Genomic DNA, 13,897 nt, shown 5'->3' on the forward strand with positions numbered 1-13,897 from the left:
GCTGCCCCTTCTCTGTGCATTCCTTCAGTACTTTTTTGCCTGGCGAGAATGTGTCTTTGAGTGGTGCAATGCCTCTTACTTGCCAGGGTAGAGAGATGTGTGCATCAACCACTGGCTATTGCCGGTACTACTGTACAGAGTCACTCTGGCTGCTCTGCCCACCTTGCCTCTCATGGCAACCAGCCTCCAGAAAATTGCAGATGAGGAAATGCAGCCCTCAGTTTGGAAAAGGATTCCCACCTTGCCTTACAGACTGTGATGACTGTGAGCGCTATACAAATGCTAAAATTGTTGAATCATCAAGCAGTACTCCCAAGTGGTTCCGATGGCTTATATTCTTGCCTTCCAGCATGCCATCTGTTCTTACCTGGCTGAGGTCTGTGGCGGCTGTGACTTGAAGCTGCATGTCTGTCTGTTCAGCGTCGACGGTTTCTCCCTTGATGATATCCCGCCGCGTTATGCAAGTCTGGATGAAACGGCTGTGATTTGTAAAGAATTCGCCCAGACTGCCAATGGTCGGTTTCATTGGTTTGGAGAAACAGGTATGTGATGTTCAAATGTTTTGTTTGTTTGTGACATGCATTTTTAGGATTGCAGTTTGTTTTAAACTGTTTTTAATGCTGTGTCTTAAATGGCATGTATCTCTGGCCCAAGGAGCCCTGAGACACACAGTGTATTTCTCAGGATCTCCAGTGTCTGGGATGCTAAAGGACTGACTACCTTTCCTAAGATCAATGGAGGAAACCTTGCTGATAAAGCTGCAACCTGCAGCAGTACAGATGGTATAGTTTTATTCAGAAGATAGTGACTGCCCAGCATTTAGTAAAAACTTGTTTACTTGGGCTTTCCTGAAATGATAGCCCTGTACCTTCTGCCCAGTTATCTGTAACACTGATTCAATGTATATGTAAACTGCTGTGGGATTACTTTTAATGTAAGCAATATAGAAATATTATCAGATAGATTAAATTAAATTGTTGTGACCCACCTTGAGACCTTAGGGTGAAGGGCAGGTTGTTGCGATTCTCCACTTGCTCACAAACTGTACACATGGTTTTGAACTTGAACTGGGAATCTTCTGCAACCCTACTGGGACCTCCTTTCACTTTTAGAAGACCTTTTCCTTTACTTGCTCACGCTCCCATCCTTATTCAGCTCCAGCTACAAAAGCTGAGTCTGCTGAAGAGGCAAGAGACCCTCTTGGCTGCCTCTTAGTGCAGACCCAGGTCATTGAGCCTGAGCTTCCACAGCCGCTGCCCGCCATGAACCACCATAGGCAGGATTGGCAGCAACAGCAGCAGATATGTCCTATGCATATGATAATATTTTATTCTCTTGCTAATTATGCTGGTTTATATTTGACTTCCTTTCGCCATGTTTTATTTTGAGATTTTTTTAAAAGATGATATTTTAGTTGCCTTGATCGTACACTTAACTTTCTTCAGTAAAGTTTCATTTTGGGTTGTTTTATTTGATGTTTTAATGTGGGTTGTAAGCCACTTTGAGATTATTTTTTCTTAAAAATATAAGGTGGTATAGAAATGAAACGAACAACAACAACAACTCAACCCTACAATGTTTCAACAGAAATGGGTCTGGGACTATCAATGATCAATATGCTTCTCCATGTTGCAGTTGCTTACTGATCTATTAAAAAAAATTAAACGCTGGGAATTTAAGGACATGCCTTCTGCCCACCTTTTTGCTCTTCTTTTCTCTCCTCCTGTTAGGCATCTATGAAAGTGATGATATCAGCATTATCCTATCTGAAATGGAAAAAGCTGTCAACTATTCTCACAAGGTATACGTTCAGATATTCTTCTTCTGAAATGGGTGCTGTGTTTGTTAGGTTGAACGGGATGCATTTGTTCAGTCATGTACAGGATCTGCTTCACATTTAAGAACTTAAGAAGACCTATTCTGGACCACATCAAACCCTAGTTGGTCCAGCATCCTGTTACCCACATTGACCAACCAGACATGTATGGGCAGCACAACATGAATGCAATAGACCTCTCCCACTTGTGTTCCCTCAACTGGGACTTGGGGGGCATACTGCCTCCTATATTGAAGGTAGTACATAGTTGTCATGATGAGTAGCCATTAATATCTTCCATTAATTTGGCCATATCCTCACCAGGTGCTTATACCATTTTAATGGTCATGGCTTCCCCCTCCCAGAGAACCCTGGGAGTTGTGGTTTATTAAAGATACTGTGAGTTGTTAGAAGACCTCTATTCTCCTCACAGAGATACAGTTCCCAGAATGGTTTAGCAATCTTCCCAGGGAACTGTAACATTTGGGTGGTGGGTGGTAATGGAGCATTGTCTTCTAACAATGCTCATAACCCTTAGCAAACTACATTCCCAAGATCCTTTTGGGGGAAGGCATGACTATTAAATTGGGATAAGAGTGCTTTAAATGTATGGTGTGGATGTGGCCTCTGTTTCATCCCCTTGTAAATCTATCCACATTGGTGGCCATCAGTTTGGTGACAGCCTGAGTAGGCTGGTGTTCCATTGTTAAACCCATAAAACGTGAAATGGAAAGGTGAATTTCCAAATTTGCAATGACATAGGAACTGCATCCTCTTAGGTTCATGGACAATGATGATATGGATGACTTGGGAATGAAAACATCCTTCTGTGTTGATGATAATTGATGGCTTGGGAACAACATCTAATGTTGATGGTGACAATGATGATGATTTTTTAAATTCCTAGCTTACGTTCCATTGTCAGGTTTGGCCCTACAAGACAGCTAACAACCAGATTGAAACAAGAACAAACTATGTTCAGTGTTCCAATACAAATGCAAAGAGACAGTGATCAAAATAATAATAAAACATAGGCCATATCGGAAGAGAGAACAAGAAATATTTTTTTATTGATGCATAAGGCACATCAGAAGAGGATGTGTATGTGTGGTTCTCTGTTGTATTTCTCCAAGTGGAATGGGACCCCACCCCATTTTGCCCATCTGAAGGCAATACATTAGCTATTTCCTTTTGAGTTCAGTCCTAATAGAAACTGATAAGGCTTCCCTCCCCCCCCACTGCATTTGCTTTCCAGGGAAAGTCTAAACCTTTCCTATCCCTTCTGTTTTTCAGTGTGCCTTACTAGTGGGATCCTTAAAGCAGCGTTCAGGAAGTCATTTGGCTAATCAGTTGATGCCTGAAGGAGACCTAACAATGCTAGAAACACAGAAGAAGAATAGACCACAGAGGCTACCATTTCCAAAGCCAACTGCCCTCACTCTTGCCAGAATGGTATGACACTGTTTGGTATTTTAAGATGAAAACTGCCTTCATCAGTGCCACTAACCATGTCCCTAGGAGTTGGCTTCTATGATTCTACAATACAAGGACGAAAGCTGAAAATGCCGTGTGTGTGTGTGTGTGTGTGTGTGTGTGTGTGTGTGTGTTGCTGCTCTGTGATAGGGTTGAGTGCAGGTCATACAGGTCTATACAGGGCCAAGTAAACAAGAAGACCTTAAATATGACCTGGTAGCTGGCTGGCAACCAGAGCAGTTGTCTCAGCACAGGTGTGACCTGTGTGTCCAGGCAATCTGGTTGCATAATTGTTGCCATTGTGGTATCCCAAAAGCGGTTTTGAAAATAAGAACCACGTAGCATGCTGGTAGGCAGGGGAAAAGTGGCGGAAGGTTTTCTCAGATGTTGTCTGTGCCTTTTTAGAACTTCAGAGACCAGCTCGATGGGGCCAGAAATGGCACGATGAAAGCTCTCCTATGGCGTCCACCAAGTGCCAAAGCGGAAATTCCTCCAGGTGTGTGTAAATTAAGCCCATGGATTTGAATTGCTATTGCTTGCATGATTACAAATAGATATATTTGTTGTTTCAAGCTTTGTTTACTACCAGCTTGATGAAATAGCAAAGCCTGCTGACTAAGGCTGGATGAAGTGTGTGAGGCGTCTGGAGAAGAATTGGCTCTTGATAATGTATGGTTTGCATCCAGTTTCTAGTCCAACTCAAGAGTGGTACCATTCAAGTTAATGGGCATGACTAACTTAGGTTCATTGTTTTCAATGGATCTACTCTGAGTAGGACTGAGTTGGGTAAACCCAAGATGTAGGCATGCCCAACTTAGGCCCAGGATGCTTTAAGGAACATCTCACTCAGTGGCCCAACAGAGCCTGTGGTGATCTGGGGCTGATTCCACTCAACTCAGCTGAAGCCAGGATCCCCTCCCCAATGATCCTGGATCCAGTGCATAAGCCCTAGTAACCAGCTCAAGTAGGGGAAGAAGGCCGGTGGAAACCAGTGTCATGGGCCCTACTGCTCCAGGTGGAATGAAAGCTAAAAAATTGTTTCAAGGCTTGCTGTGTTTAGGAAAACTGTTTCATAATTGAAACAGTAGGTGGTCCTACTGTCATTAACAGTTAAAGAAAACATTTGACTGCATATTTCTTTGACTGATGTTTGTGAGTCAAGGGTCTCACAAAGGGCTGAAAAAGCAAGTTATAACTGTGGCTAAGAGAAGAGTTTAGGGCAACAGTGTCCCTCATATTAATAGTATATTTATCTCACACTGTCCACAAGTTCCGCAAAAAAAATTCCTTCCAGTAGCACCTTAAAGACCAACTAAGTTAGTTCTTGGTATGAAGAACTAACTTGGAAAGCTCATACCAAGAACTGACTTAGTTGGTCTTTAAGGTGCTACTGGAAGGAATTTTTTTGTTTTGACTATGGCAGACCAACACGGCTACCTATCTGTCACGAGTTCCGCAGTACAAGTTTTCTGCAGTATTCCTTTGTGAATCCATCTGAGCCTTACCTTACCCTTTTCATCTTTGTTTCCAAAAAGGGAATCTTGATATTTAAAGTCAGTGCTTTTTTTTCCCCTTAAAAAAAAAATGTTTAGGGGTATTCTCATTTTCCTACTCATATTGAAATACTGCCCCTCAATGAGGCCAGACTTAGATTCACAAAATATTTAGGGGTATGCGTACTCCTGCGTCCCCCCAGGAAAAAAGCACTGCTTAAAGCAGCCAAATCAAGGCAGTGTTTGAACTTTGGGAGCTGGGCTTCAGTGCCAAATGATGACCTTCTCCATAGTTTGCTAACACTGTAGCTTGGGGGACCCCCTCTCCACAGCCCCATGATTTAAACCCTGCCAGAGATGATGATGATGATAAATTAATATTCTGATAAGCATTGCATTCTTAGGTTAAATAGAAAAATAATAATTATTATTTGCCCTTGTGTTGCAGTACCTTCAAAGGAAATTTATCTGACAAGCAGAAAAAAGAAACACAACTTCAAGTCAAAGAAGCGTCCAGAGGTTTCTCTCTTGTTATTTTATGCTGACAAAGGGAAAAAAGTAGGTGGGTATCCCCAGGGTGTGTAGTCCTTTTCTTACTAAACCAGCAGTTTTAAAACTTTGATAATGAGGAGTTTCACTGCAGATTTTCTCCTTTTCTCTGACTTGTTCCAATAGCAATTGAGTGTGCTAGAGGGGAGGCATTTCAGGTGTCAGAGGAGTGAGAAGAGGGGTTAGGGCAGCATTTCTCAACCTGTGGGTCCCCAGATGTTATTGGACTACAACTCCCATCATCCCTGAGCTCTGGGATGATGGGAGTTGTAGTTCAACAACATCTGGGGACCCACAGGTTGAGAACCGCTGGGTTAGTGTTTTAGAAGCATTTGTTGGGTTATGTCTTCAGCACCACACTAGGTCCTGTTTACAGCCTACACGTACGTTGCTTTTTGACGCCACTTAAAGTGCTATGACTTTAATTCAAATGAGATTTATCACTGGAAATTCTTTGGCTGAGCCCTATTTGCAAGTGGTGGAATGGCAGCAGAGGGGAGAATTTCAGCTATTATTCAGGGTGGGAGGTGGACAAAACTATGGGAGGGGGGGGGAGAGGTGGCCAACAGCTTTCGTGGTGACTGTTGTCACCCCTAAAAGTAATCTGAAATAACGTTACAAGATGACTAAAAGGGAATTTTGGTGGTGGTGGTGATTCTCAGATGACTTGAAGGAGAGGCAGCTGTCAGTCCTATCAAGATGGGCTCTCCTTGTTCTACTCCCGTGAAACTAGGGGTGGAGCTTATCAGGGATTTCAACATCCAGTTTTGAGTCTGCAGCTTTTCACCTAAGAATGCTTGACTCACCTCTAGCAAATCCTCTAGTAGAGCCAAATTGGGATGATGGAAGACATCATCTTCCATTCCATCGTGTATTTGTCACATGCAGCACTGTTTCCATTCCCCTGCAGTTTGTCTTCTGCCAAAACCTAGATTATTTCTCTTGCTGTCTGATGTGGTGAAATTAAGCCATTTATGCAAATAATTTGGTAAAGTCATTACATTATTCCACCCCATTCATTTCAGTGCAGAGGATGCAATCAATGACATATTGTTTGCGGACTGAAAGCAACAGCAAAAACCAATTGTGTTAGTTGCATTGATTTCTGTTCCAGACATGGGACATGGGGGAAGGTTGTTGCCTTCATGCTTAAGTGATTTCAAGAAGCATCTGGCTGGCCATTTGGGGAAGTGGGGCACTGGATGGATCCTTGGTGTGATATGGTAAAGGTAAAGGGGTAAAGGGACCCCTGACCATTAGATCCAGTCATGGCTGACTCTGGGATTGCGGCGCTCATCTCGCTTTATTGGCCGAGGGAGCCAGCGTACAGCTTCCGGGTCATGTGGTCAGCATGACTAAGCCGCTTCTGGCGAACCAGAGCAGCGCACAGAAACGCCGTTTACCTTCCCACCAGAGCGGTACCTATTTATCTACTTGCACTTTGACGTGCTTTCGAATTGCTAGGTTGGCAGGAGCAGGGACCGAACAATGGGAGCTCACCCCATCGTGGGGATTCGAACCGCCGACCTTCTGATCGGCAAGTCCTAGGCTCTGTGGTTTAACCCACAGCGCCACCCACTGGTAGAGCTCTTATATTAGGTAGGAAGTAGATACAGTCATAACTCGGGTTGAAGTAGCTTCAGGGTGAATATTTTTGGGTTGCGCTCCACGGAGACCCAGAAGTAACGGAGTGCGTTACTTCCAGGTTTCGCTGCTCGCGCATGCGCAGACGCTCAAAATGACATCATTTTGTCTTGCGAGGCACCACTGTATATGTGCCTCCACCAGCATATGGCATGCCATATTTTTTAGGCATGAAACATATTTTTGCCCAGAGTGGAACACTGCAGCTTCTTTTTTTCCTAGGTGCAGTTTATAAAAAATATTCAAACACGAAAAATGTGAAGAAGCAGATTCCTGTTCCTGTTTTGCCATTTGAAGAAGAGATATGCTCCAGTAAAGCGGTATGATTCATAATTTCTAAAGAGATAGCTCTGTCGGGCCTGAAAACACCACTAGATTCCTTATTGATTTTACCACTTTGATATGAATTGCTGTGGAAGCATTGAGTGTTCTTCATTTTATTCCTTCACTCATTTCATATCCTGCCCTTCTCTCCAAAGAAGCCTAGGGCTGCAGTATGTCTTTGACTGATATACATCCTAAACATATAATCTTTAGTTTGATACATTTGTGCTTTATTGGTTGGCATTATGGTTGTTTGTATGTTGCAATTTATATCTGTAAGCTGCACCTGCCTTGTGGAGGGGGTGGGAGGGGGTAATAACTTTCTGAATAAATAAGATGGTTGAGCATAGTTATTATTTTGTCCTCCTTTCTCTCAAAAAGTGGCTGAGCAGATTCAGTATAAAGAAATTGAAGTTAGACTTGCCCAGCCTTGTTTTTGGACCTGAGTGTGTGCATCAGAAGGAAATGGTGGCATCTTTGCACAAGCAAGTCTCAGCAAAATACTGTGACATCTTCCCAAGCGTGGAGATCCACGTAAGTCCTATGGCTTTTCCTCCTATTGTGGTACAAAAATGTCTTATTTCTGCCAGTTACCTAGACTTCTGCTTTGATGACATCTTTCAATGTGGTTTTCTGTGTTCCAGTCAAATTTACGCTGGCCTTTTTGAAATCATAGAATAAGCTGCTGTTGTATATAAAAACAATGTTTTCATGAAATACTTGAGCCATCTTCTTTCTGGCTCCAAAGATGTGGCTGAATTTTTCAAGAAACGGGAGACCCCATTGTGACCCTGGCAAAGCTACTGAAAGGAAATGGGAGTAAGAACTTGGATGTCAGACGCTGCAAAATGTCCCTATTTTCCAGGGACATCCCTGATTTAGAGAAGCTGTTTTGATTTGATCCCATAATGTCCCGCTTTTCCTTAAGATGTCCCTATTTTCATCGGAGAAATGTTGGAGGGTATGGGATGTAGAAGGAGCCAATATGCAAGATTTGGGACCTATTTCTCTTGGCCATGGGACCAACAAAGGTGTTCTTTATCCCTATGCACTTAAAAGAAGAGTTATTAATTAATATTCCTGTGCATAGCTTGGCTCTCAAATGAATTATTTTCAAGATGGCACAGTGAACAATTGAAAATAGATTTTTCACCCAATCGGTTAATGAAGAACATGGTCAGGCCTATAACCCTCAACTCCCACCACCAGCTACCCTCCCTCAAGTTTGCCTGCACCCTTTCCCGAATGCACCCAGGTAATTTAACATGATCACCCAAGTCTAGGAACTTCTACCCTGTCTATTATTTTTTAAGATAATATTTATTACCTTTTCCAACAATTTAAACACTACAAAAAATAAAAACAATACAATACAATACAATACAATACAATACAATACAATACAATACAAAAAATGTAATGAATGTATGGGGGTTGCTCGTGCGTAAGTTGCCACCACACCTGGCTAGGTAGGCTGGTTAAACCTTACCTGACTGGACAGCCCTTCACTTCGTGGCTGTTCAGTCGCTAGCAGAATCCGTCAGTGGGCGTTTCTTAAACTTCTTCCAGCACAAAAGCTCTTTGACGTCAAGTCTACACCTACTTTCCCTGCGCGGAAGTCTTCTGCGCAGGGTGGGTGTGGGCAGAGGAGGACCTGTGCTCTCCCCGCTGGTCTCCAGCGAAGAGTCCTGGAGACCCCTCTCTGATTCCCCCAACTGCCCCCCTTTATCCCTGGTGTTACACTGATTTCCTTCCCCAGCCGATGAGTTCCCTCTCTCCCTGCTTGGCCCTTCTCTGGCATCGCTTGGGAGCCCTGCCTCCACTTCTGGCTCCGATGTCAGTTCCCTGACAAAAAACACACACACTACATTACACTAACAAAACACTAACATTAAACTAACAAAACAAAACAAACACAGTTTAAAACACATCAAAAAATTTCAATATCTTCTCTTTCATTCACTTATTCCCACGACCTCCTTACACCTCCCTTTTTGTATTCTACTTCTATTAATTTTTCCAGCAATTCCTTTCCATCTTCCTCTATTTTTAATCCTATAATTATCTTAACACATTCTAACCTTATTTTCCCTTTAATACTCTATTAATCTTTTTATCCTTAATTCCTTATAACATTTCTACTAAAGCCATATAACTTCATTCCAACATTTTCCTAACATTCATTAATTTTACAGTATTTCCGTAAATAGTCTTTAAACTTTTTCCAGTCTTCTTCCACCGACTCTTCTCCCTGGTCTCGGATTCTGCCAGTCATTTCCGCCAATTCCATGTAGTCCATCAGGAACTTCTAGCCTGTCTAACCTATAGATATCTGACATGACCTTAATTTAACATTACAGTGGAACCTCAGCTTCATAATAATAATAATAATAATAATAATAATAATAATAATAATAATAATTTATTTATACCCTGCCCATCTGGCTGAGTTCCCCCAGCCACTCTGGGTGGCTCCCAATCAAATGTTAAAAACAATACAGCATTAAATATTAAAAACTTCCCTAAACAGGGCTGCCTTCAGATGTCTTTTAAAGCTAGGATAGCTGCTTATTTCCTTCACATCTGAAGGGAGGGTGTTCCACAGGGTGGGCGCCACTACCAAGAAGGCCCTCTGTCTTGTTCCCTGTAACCTCACTTCTCGCAATGAGGGAACCGCCAGAAGGCCCTCAGCGCTGGATCTCAGTGTCCGGGCTGAATGATGGGGGTGGAGACACTCCTTCAGGTATACAGGACCGAGGCCATTTAGGGCTTTAAAGGTCAGCACCAACACTTTGAATTGTGCTCGGAAACGTACTGGGAGCCGATGCAGATCTAGCTGCCGCATTCTGGATTAATTGCAGTTTCTGGGTCACCTTCAAAGGTAGCCCCACGTAGAGTGCATTGCAGTAGTCCAAGCAGGAGATAACTAGAGCATGCACCACTCTGGCGAGACAGTCTGCGGGCAGGTAGGGTCTTAGCCTGCATACCAAGTGGAGCTGGTAGACAGCCGCCCTGGACACAGAATTAACCTGCGCCTCCATGGATAGCTGTGAGTCCAAAATGACTCCCAGGCTGTGCACCTGGTCCTTCAGGGGCACAATTACCCCATTCAGGACCAGGGAACCCCCCTGCCAGCCCCCTGTCCCCCCAAAACAGTACTTCTGTCTTGTCAGGATTCAACCTCAATCTGTTAGCCGCCATCCATCCTCCAACCGCCTCCAGGCACTCACACAGGACCTTCACCGCCTTCTGTACCGTACTGTCCTCCTTACCACTGTACTGTCCTCCTTATAAACTCTTTGGGTAACGAGTTCCGCTAACCTGGAAGTAGGTCTTCTGGGTAGCAAACCTTGCCCGGGGATGTGAGTGGAAGTCACACGCTGGCGGTGCGGCAGCAGTGGGAGGCCCCATTAGCAAAAGCGTGCCACAGGATAAGAATGGTTCCAGGTTAGGAACGGACCGCTGGAACGAATTAAGTTCATAAATGGAGGTACCACTGTATATCTGCACATCTGTAGTGACAAAATGCAAACTGTGTTTTTAGGGAATTGTCAAACATCTGCAGATTCAGCCCAAGGACCTGGAAGTGTACATTGAACAGATGGAGAGAGTGTTGCGGTGCTATCTTCGAAGAGTCCAGTGGCTTCTGTCAGGTGTGTACTACCTCTAAGAAGGAGAAGTCGCTGCAGTGTTGAATAATATCTGTTTATTGCCCTAGGATACAAAGCTAATTCACGCAGCCTTGGGAGGGAAGTTTCCTTTCACTAGATAATGGATTGAGGCTGAGAGAGAATTAAGTGGTCCAAGATAATCCAAGGTGTTTGCGATTAAGCAAGATTTTGAACTCAGTGTTGTCCTGCTCAAAGCCAGAGCTCTACTCAGTGTACTAAACTTTATCTCCGTCTCACCCACAAATTGCCTTCTACAGTCCCCCCAGTAATTCTTCATGTATAAAGAAGATAATAGATATTTTGACAAAATTGGATGGGTATATATTACTCCCCAGCCAACCTTGAGTCACTTCAGGAGGCAGCACTGCCTCTCAGGCTGGATCTACATTGATCTTCTAAACGTTATAAAATATAATGTTCTATAATGTTTAATAGCAGTTTCCCTTTGCCGGGGGCTCGCTGCTCTGAAATGGCCTCTGGTGTCACATTTTAATAACACATTTTTTAATGTTATAAACGATGAAGGAGGATGGGAACAAAACTAGAATTAGTTGCCTCTGCCTGTCATTGACTGTGGCTCCTCCAGCTGTTGATCTTCTTGACCCACTAGCCCTAAAGGACACATCTCTGCTCTAAACCTAACGGAGAGAAGGCTTTTTTTGTGTGTGGTGGCAGCAGCAGCAGCTGCTCTTACAGCCACACCCCTAGAGCTGACTCTTCCACCATGGAGTGGCCAGCCAAAGGATTCATGGAGAAAGCACACTTAACATTCCAGGGGTGTTCATAGGAAGCAGAGTTTGACCAAAAGACAAGATCAACATTGCCCCTTTCTTAAGACATTGCATGAGAACAGCTAACATTCTGCCATTGCAATAGTTTTGAGACAGAAATTACAAAGGAGAGGTGATAATTATTTGCAAGTTGGCTTCCACCGTTTCAATAGCCCATAGCTCACATGAAATTTATGTTGGGATTTCAGTTCCCTCCAGCTGCGAACAGCAGCTACATTGTTGACATCATGTGATGTCTCTGAGTGTGAGACAGAAAGTCTCTGCCAGTTCTCATTGTAACCGGAGTGTTGCTTTCGCTTCTGAGTCGAAGCTTGAGTCGAGTCGGAGACTCTTGTGTTCTGCTGCTCAGGAGAGCAGTCATGCTTGTACAGTCTTCATAAAGTAGTGAGTAGACTACAGGCTGTCTCTTTCTTCTGTGATGGAATGCCAGAAGAAGGCGAGTGTGCTCCTCTCAGAAGGGAGGGTTCGCTTATCACTGGTCTCTCTGGACTGAGGGAGGATTCCAGCCAGAGAGTGACCACCGGAGAGAAGCCCCAGTGTCTTGGGAAGCTGGCACCCTTCCCGGGCGCGTATTTTCCAACAGTTTATTATTAATTAATATTATCGCTGTCATTTTTTAAAAAAAACTATAGTGAGAAATGAAGACCTAAAGATGGTAACCAGTGCAAGGCCACTTGAGTTTAATTACTAAGCTGAGAGACAAGCTAGATGCAGTGGTGACTAGGGATGGGATTCACTGTCCTGCGGCTGTTCAGTTCCACCCACCCCCACATCATCTGTGTGCAAACACACTCAGTTGAGTTTTGTGTTTTGTAAAATGCATGTCAGCTCAGCCCATAATGGCCTTCAATTCCCCTGTGTTACAAAAACTAAGGGTGTTGTGGAGTGAAAGGAACCTTACAAATTGGGACAGAAGCAGTGACATTATAAACACGAAAACAAATGCAATAACGCCACCCCCCATCTGAATGTGCAGCCTACCTGCTCATTTTATTTCTTTTTTTAAAAAAATAGGTAGTCGCCGATTGTTTGGTGTTGTTTTGGAAGCGAATGTTTGCATCCTGATTGATACGTCTGGTTCCATGGACCGTTCTTTGCAGGAGGTCGCAAAAGAGCTCACTTCTCTTATCTGGGAACAGCTGAGGAAGAATAATGTGAAGTAAGGAAGGTGCAGAGGTGACCTTAAAATGAGGGAGAAACGCAAGAATGGCGAACTTATCGAATTTGCACTTTCCGAAACAATTTGAAAACCGAAACACAGCCATGCTTATAAATTCACACGTATCCAAATTTTGCAATGCAGTTCTCCATCCATTGTTTACCAAAATACATATATTAGGGGGAAACCTGCACAAAAATGAATATATTTGTGAAAATAGCATGCATTATAGGAAGAGAAATTGCTTACAAAAATATGTGCATAAATCAAGACTATATACAAAAAATGTATAAAATGTGAAATTTGCACTAAAATGCTGAAGAATTTTCATGAGGATTTTTTTGATTTTTAGTTTTTTTTAAGAATCCGCAAATTGCTGCGGAAATGTGGAGAACTGAATTTAAGATTAGAAAAAATGTGTCATTGAGAGGACCCTGCTTTGGGGTATCAACTTGATTTCCCACCAAAGTAGCCCCCTTATGGATATTCAAATGCTCTCATATAGCTTTCCTCAAGTGTTTCTTCTCAGAAAGGATAAAATATTGATTTAATTACATGTAGTGACTGGCTTGTGTTTTGGTCCTTCTAAGATGTATCTGAAGAAAGCTCATACCAATAACAAACTTAGTTGGTCTCTAAGGTGCTACTGGGAGGAATTTTTTTTATTTTGTTTTGATACAACCATGCCTGTTTCCACCAGCTACTGCACGATGGCATGTTTCAATTTCAGTAACTCAGTTAGGAGGGATTGCTATCTCCAGTTCTCCACCCACACGTGTGGGAGATTCCCATAGGAGATTATAATTTCATGGCATAAATAATCCTTTTTTCTTTTCGGTTTTTAATCAGTGCAGGCATCTTGCGCCATATCCTTTTAACACTCTTGTGCAAGCCTTAATGAGGTTAGTATCATTGCATAAATCAGGCGCCCCCACCCCCCCAGGACCAACGGCAGTGATTACATAGGACAAGTAGCT

The 13,897-nt window shown here is 43.1% G+C and overlaps 1 protein-coding gene across 5 annotated transcripts in view; it reads left to right on the forward strand.

Annotated features, from left to right (window-relative positions):
- The window catches only part of VWA3A (von Willebrand factor A domain containing 3A), a 46,912-nt gene that overhangs the window by 26,315 nt on the left and 6,700 nt on the right, over window positions 1-13,897 (forward strand). For 4 of the 5 annotated variants that reach the window (XM_083711315.1, XM_083711314.1, XM_083711316.1 and 1 more), the window contains 9 exons: window positions 350-542; window positions 1,731-1,801; window positions 3,110-3,268; window positions 3,695-3,785; window positions 5,231-5,344; window positions 7,198-7,295; window positions 7,681-7,833; window positions 10,844-10,952; window positions 12,776-12,920. In XM_083711315.1, coding sequence (XP_083567441.1) covers window positions 350-542; window positions 1,731-1,801; window positions 3,110-3,268; window positions 3,695-3,785; window positions 5,231-5,344; window positions 7,198-7,295; window positions 7,681-7,833; window positions 10,844-10,952; window positions 12,776-12,920 — 1,133 coding nt within the window. The remainder of the gene's footprint in view (window positions 1-349; window positions 543-1,730; window positions 1,802-3,109; window positions 3,269-3,694; window positions 3,786-5,230; window positions 5,345-7,197; window positions 7,296-7,680; window positions 7,834-10,843; window positions 10,953-12,775; window positions 12,921-13,897) is intronic. The other variant, XM_083711318.1, reaches the window with a different exon arrangement.

Source organism: Podarcis gaigeae (assembly GCF_964106915.1).
Source record: "Podarcis gaigeae genome assembly, chromosome: 14".
NCBI classification, from domain to species: Eukaryota; Metazoa; Chordata; class Lepidosauria; order Squamata; family Lacertidae; genus Podarcis; species Podarcis gaigeae.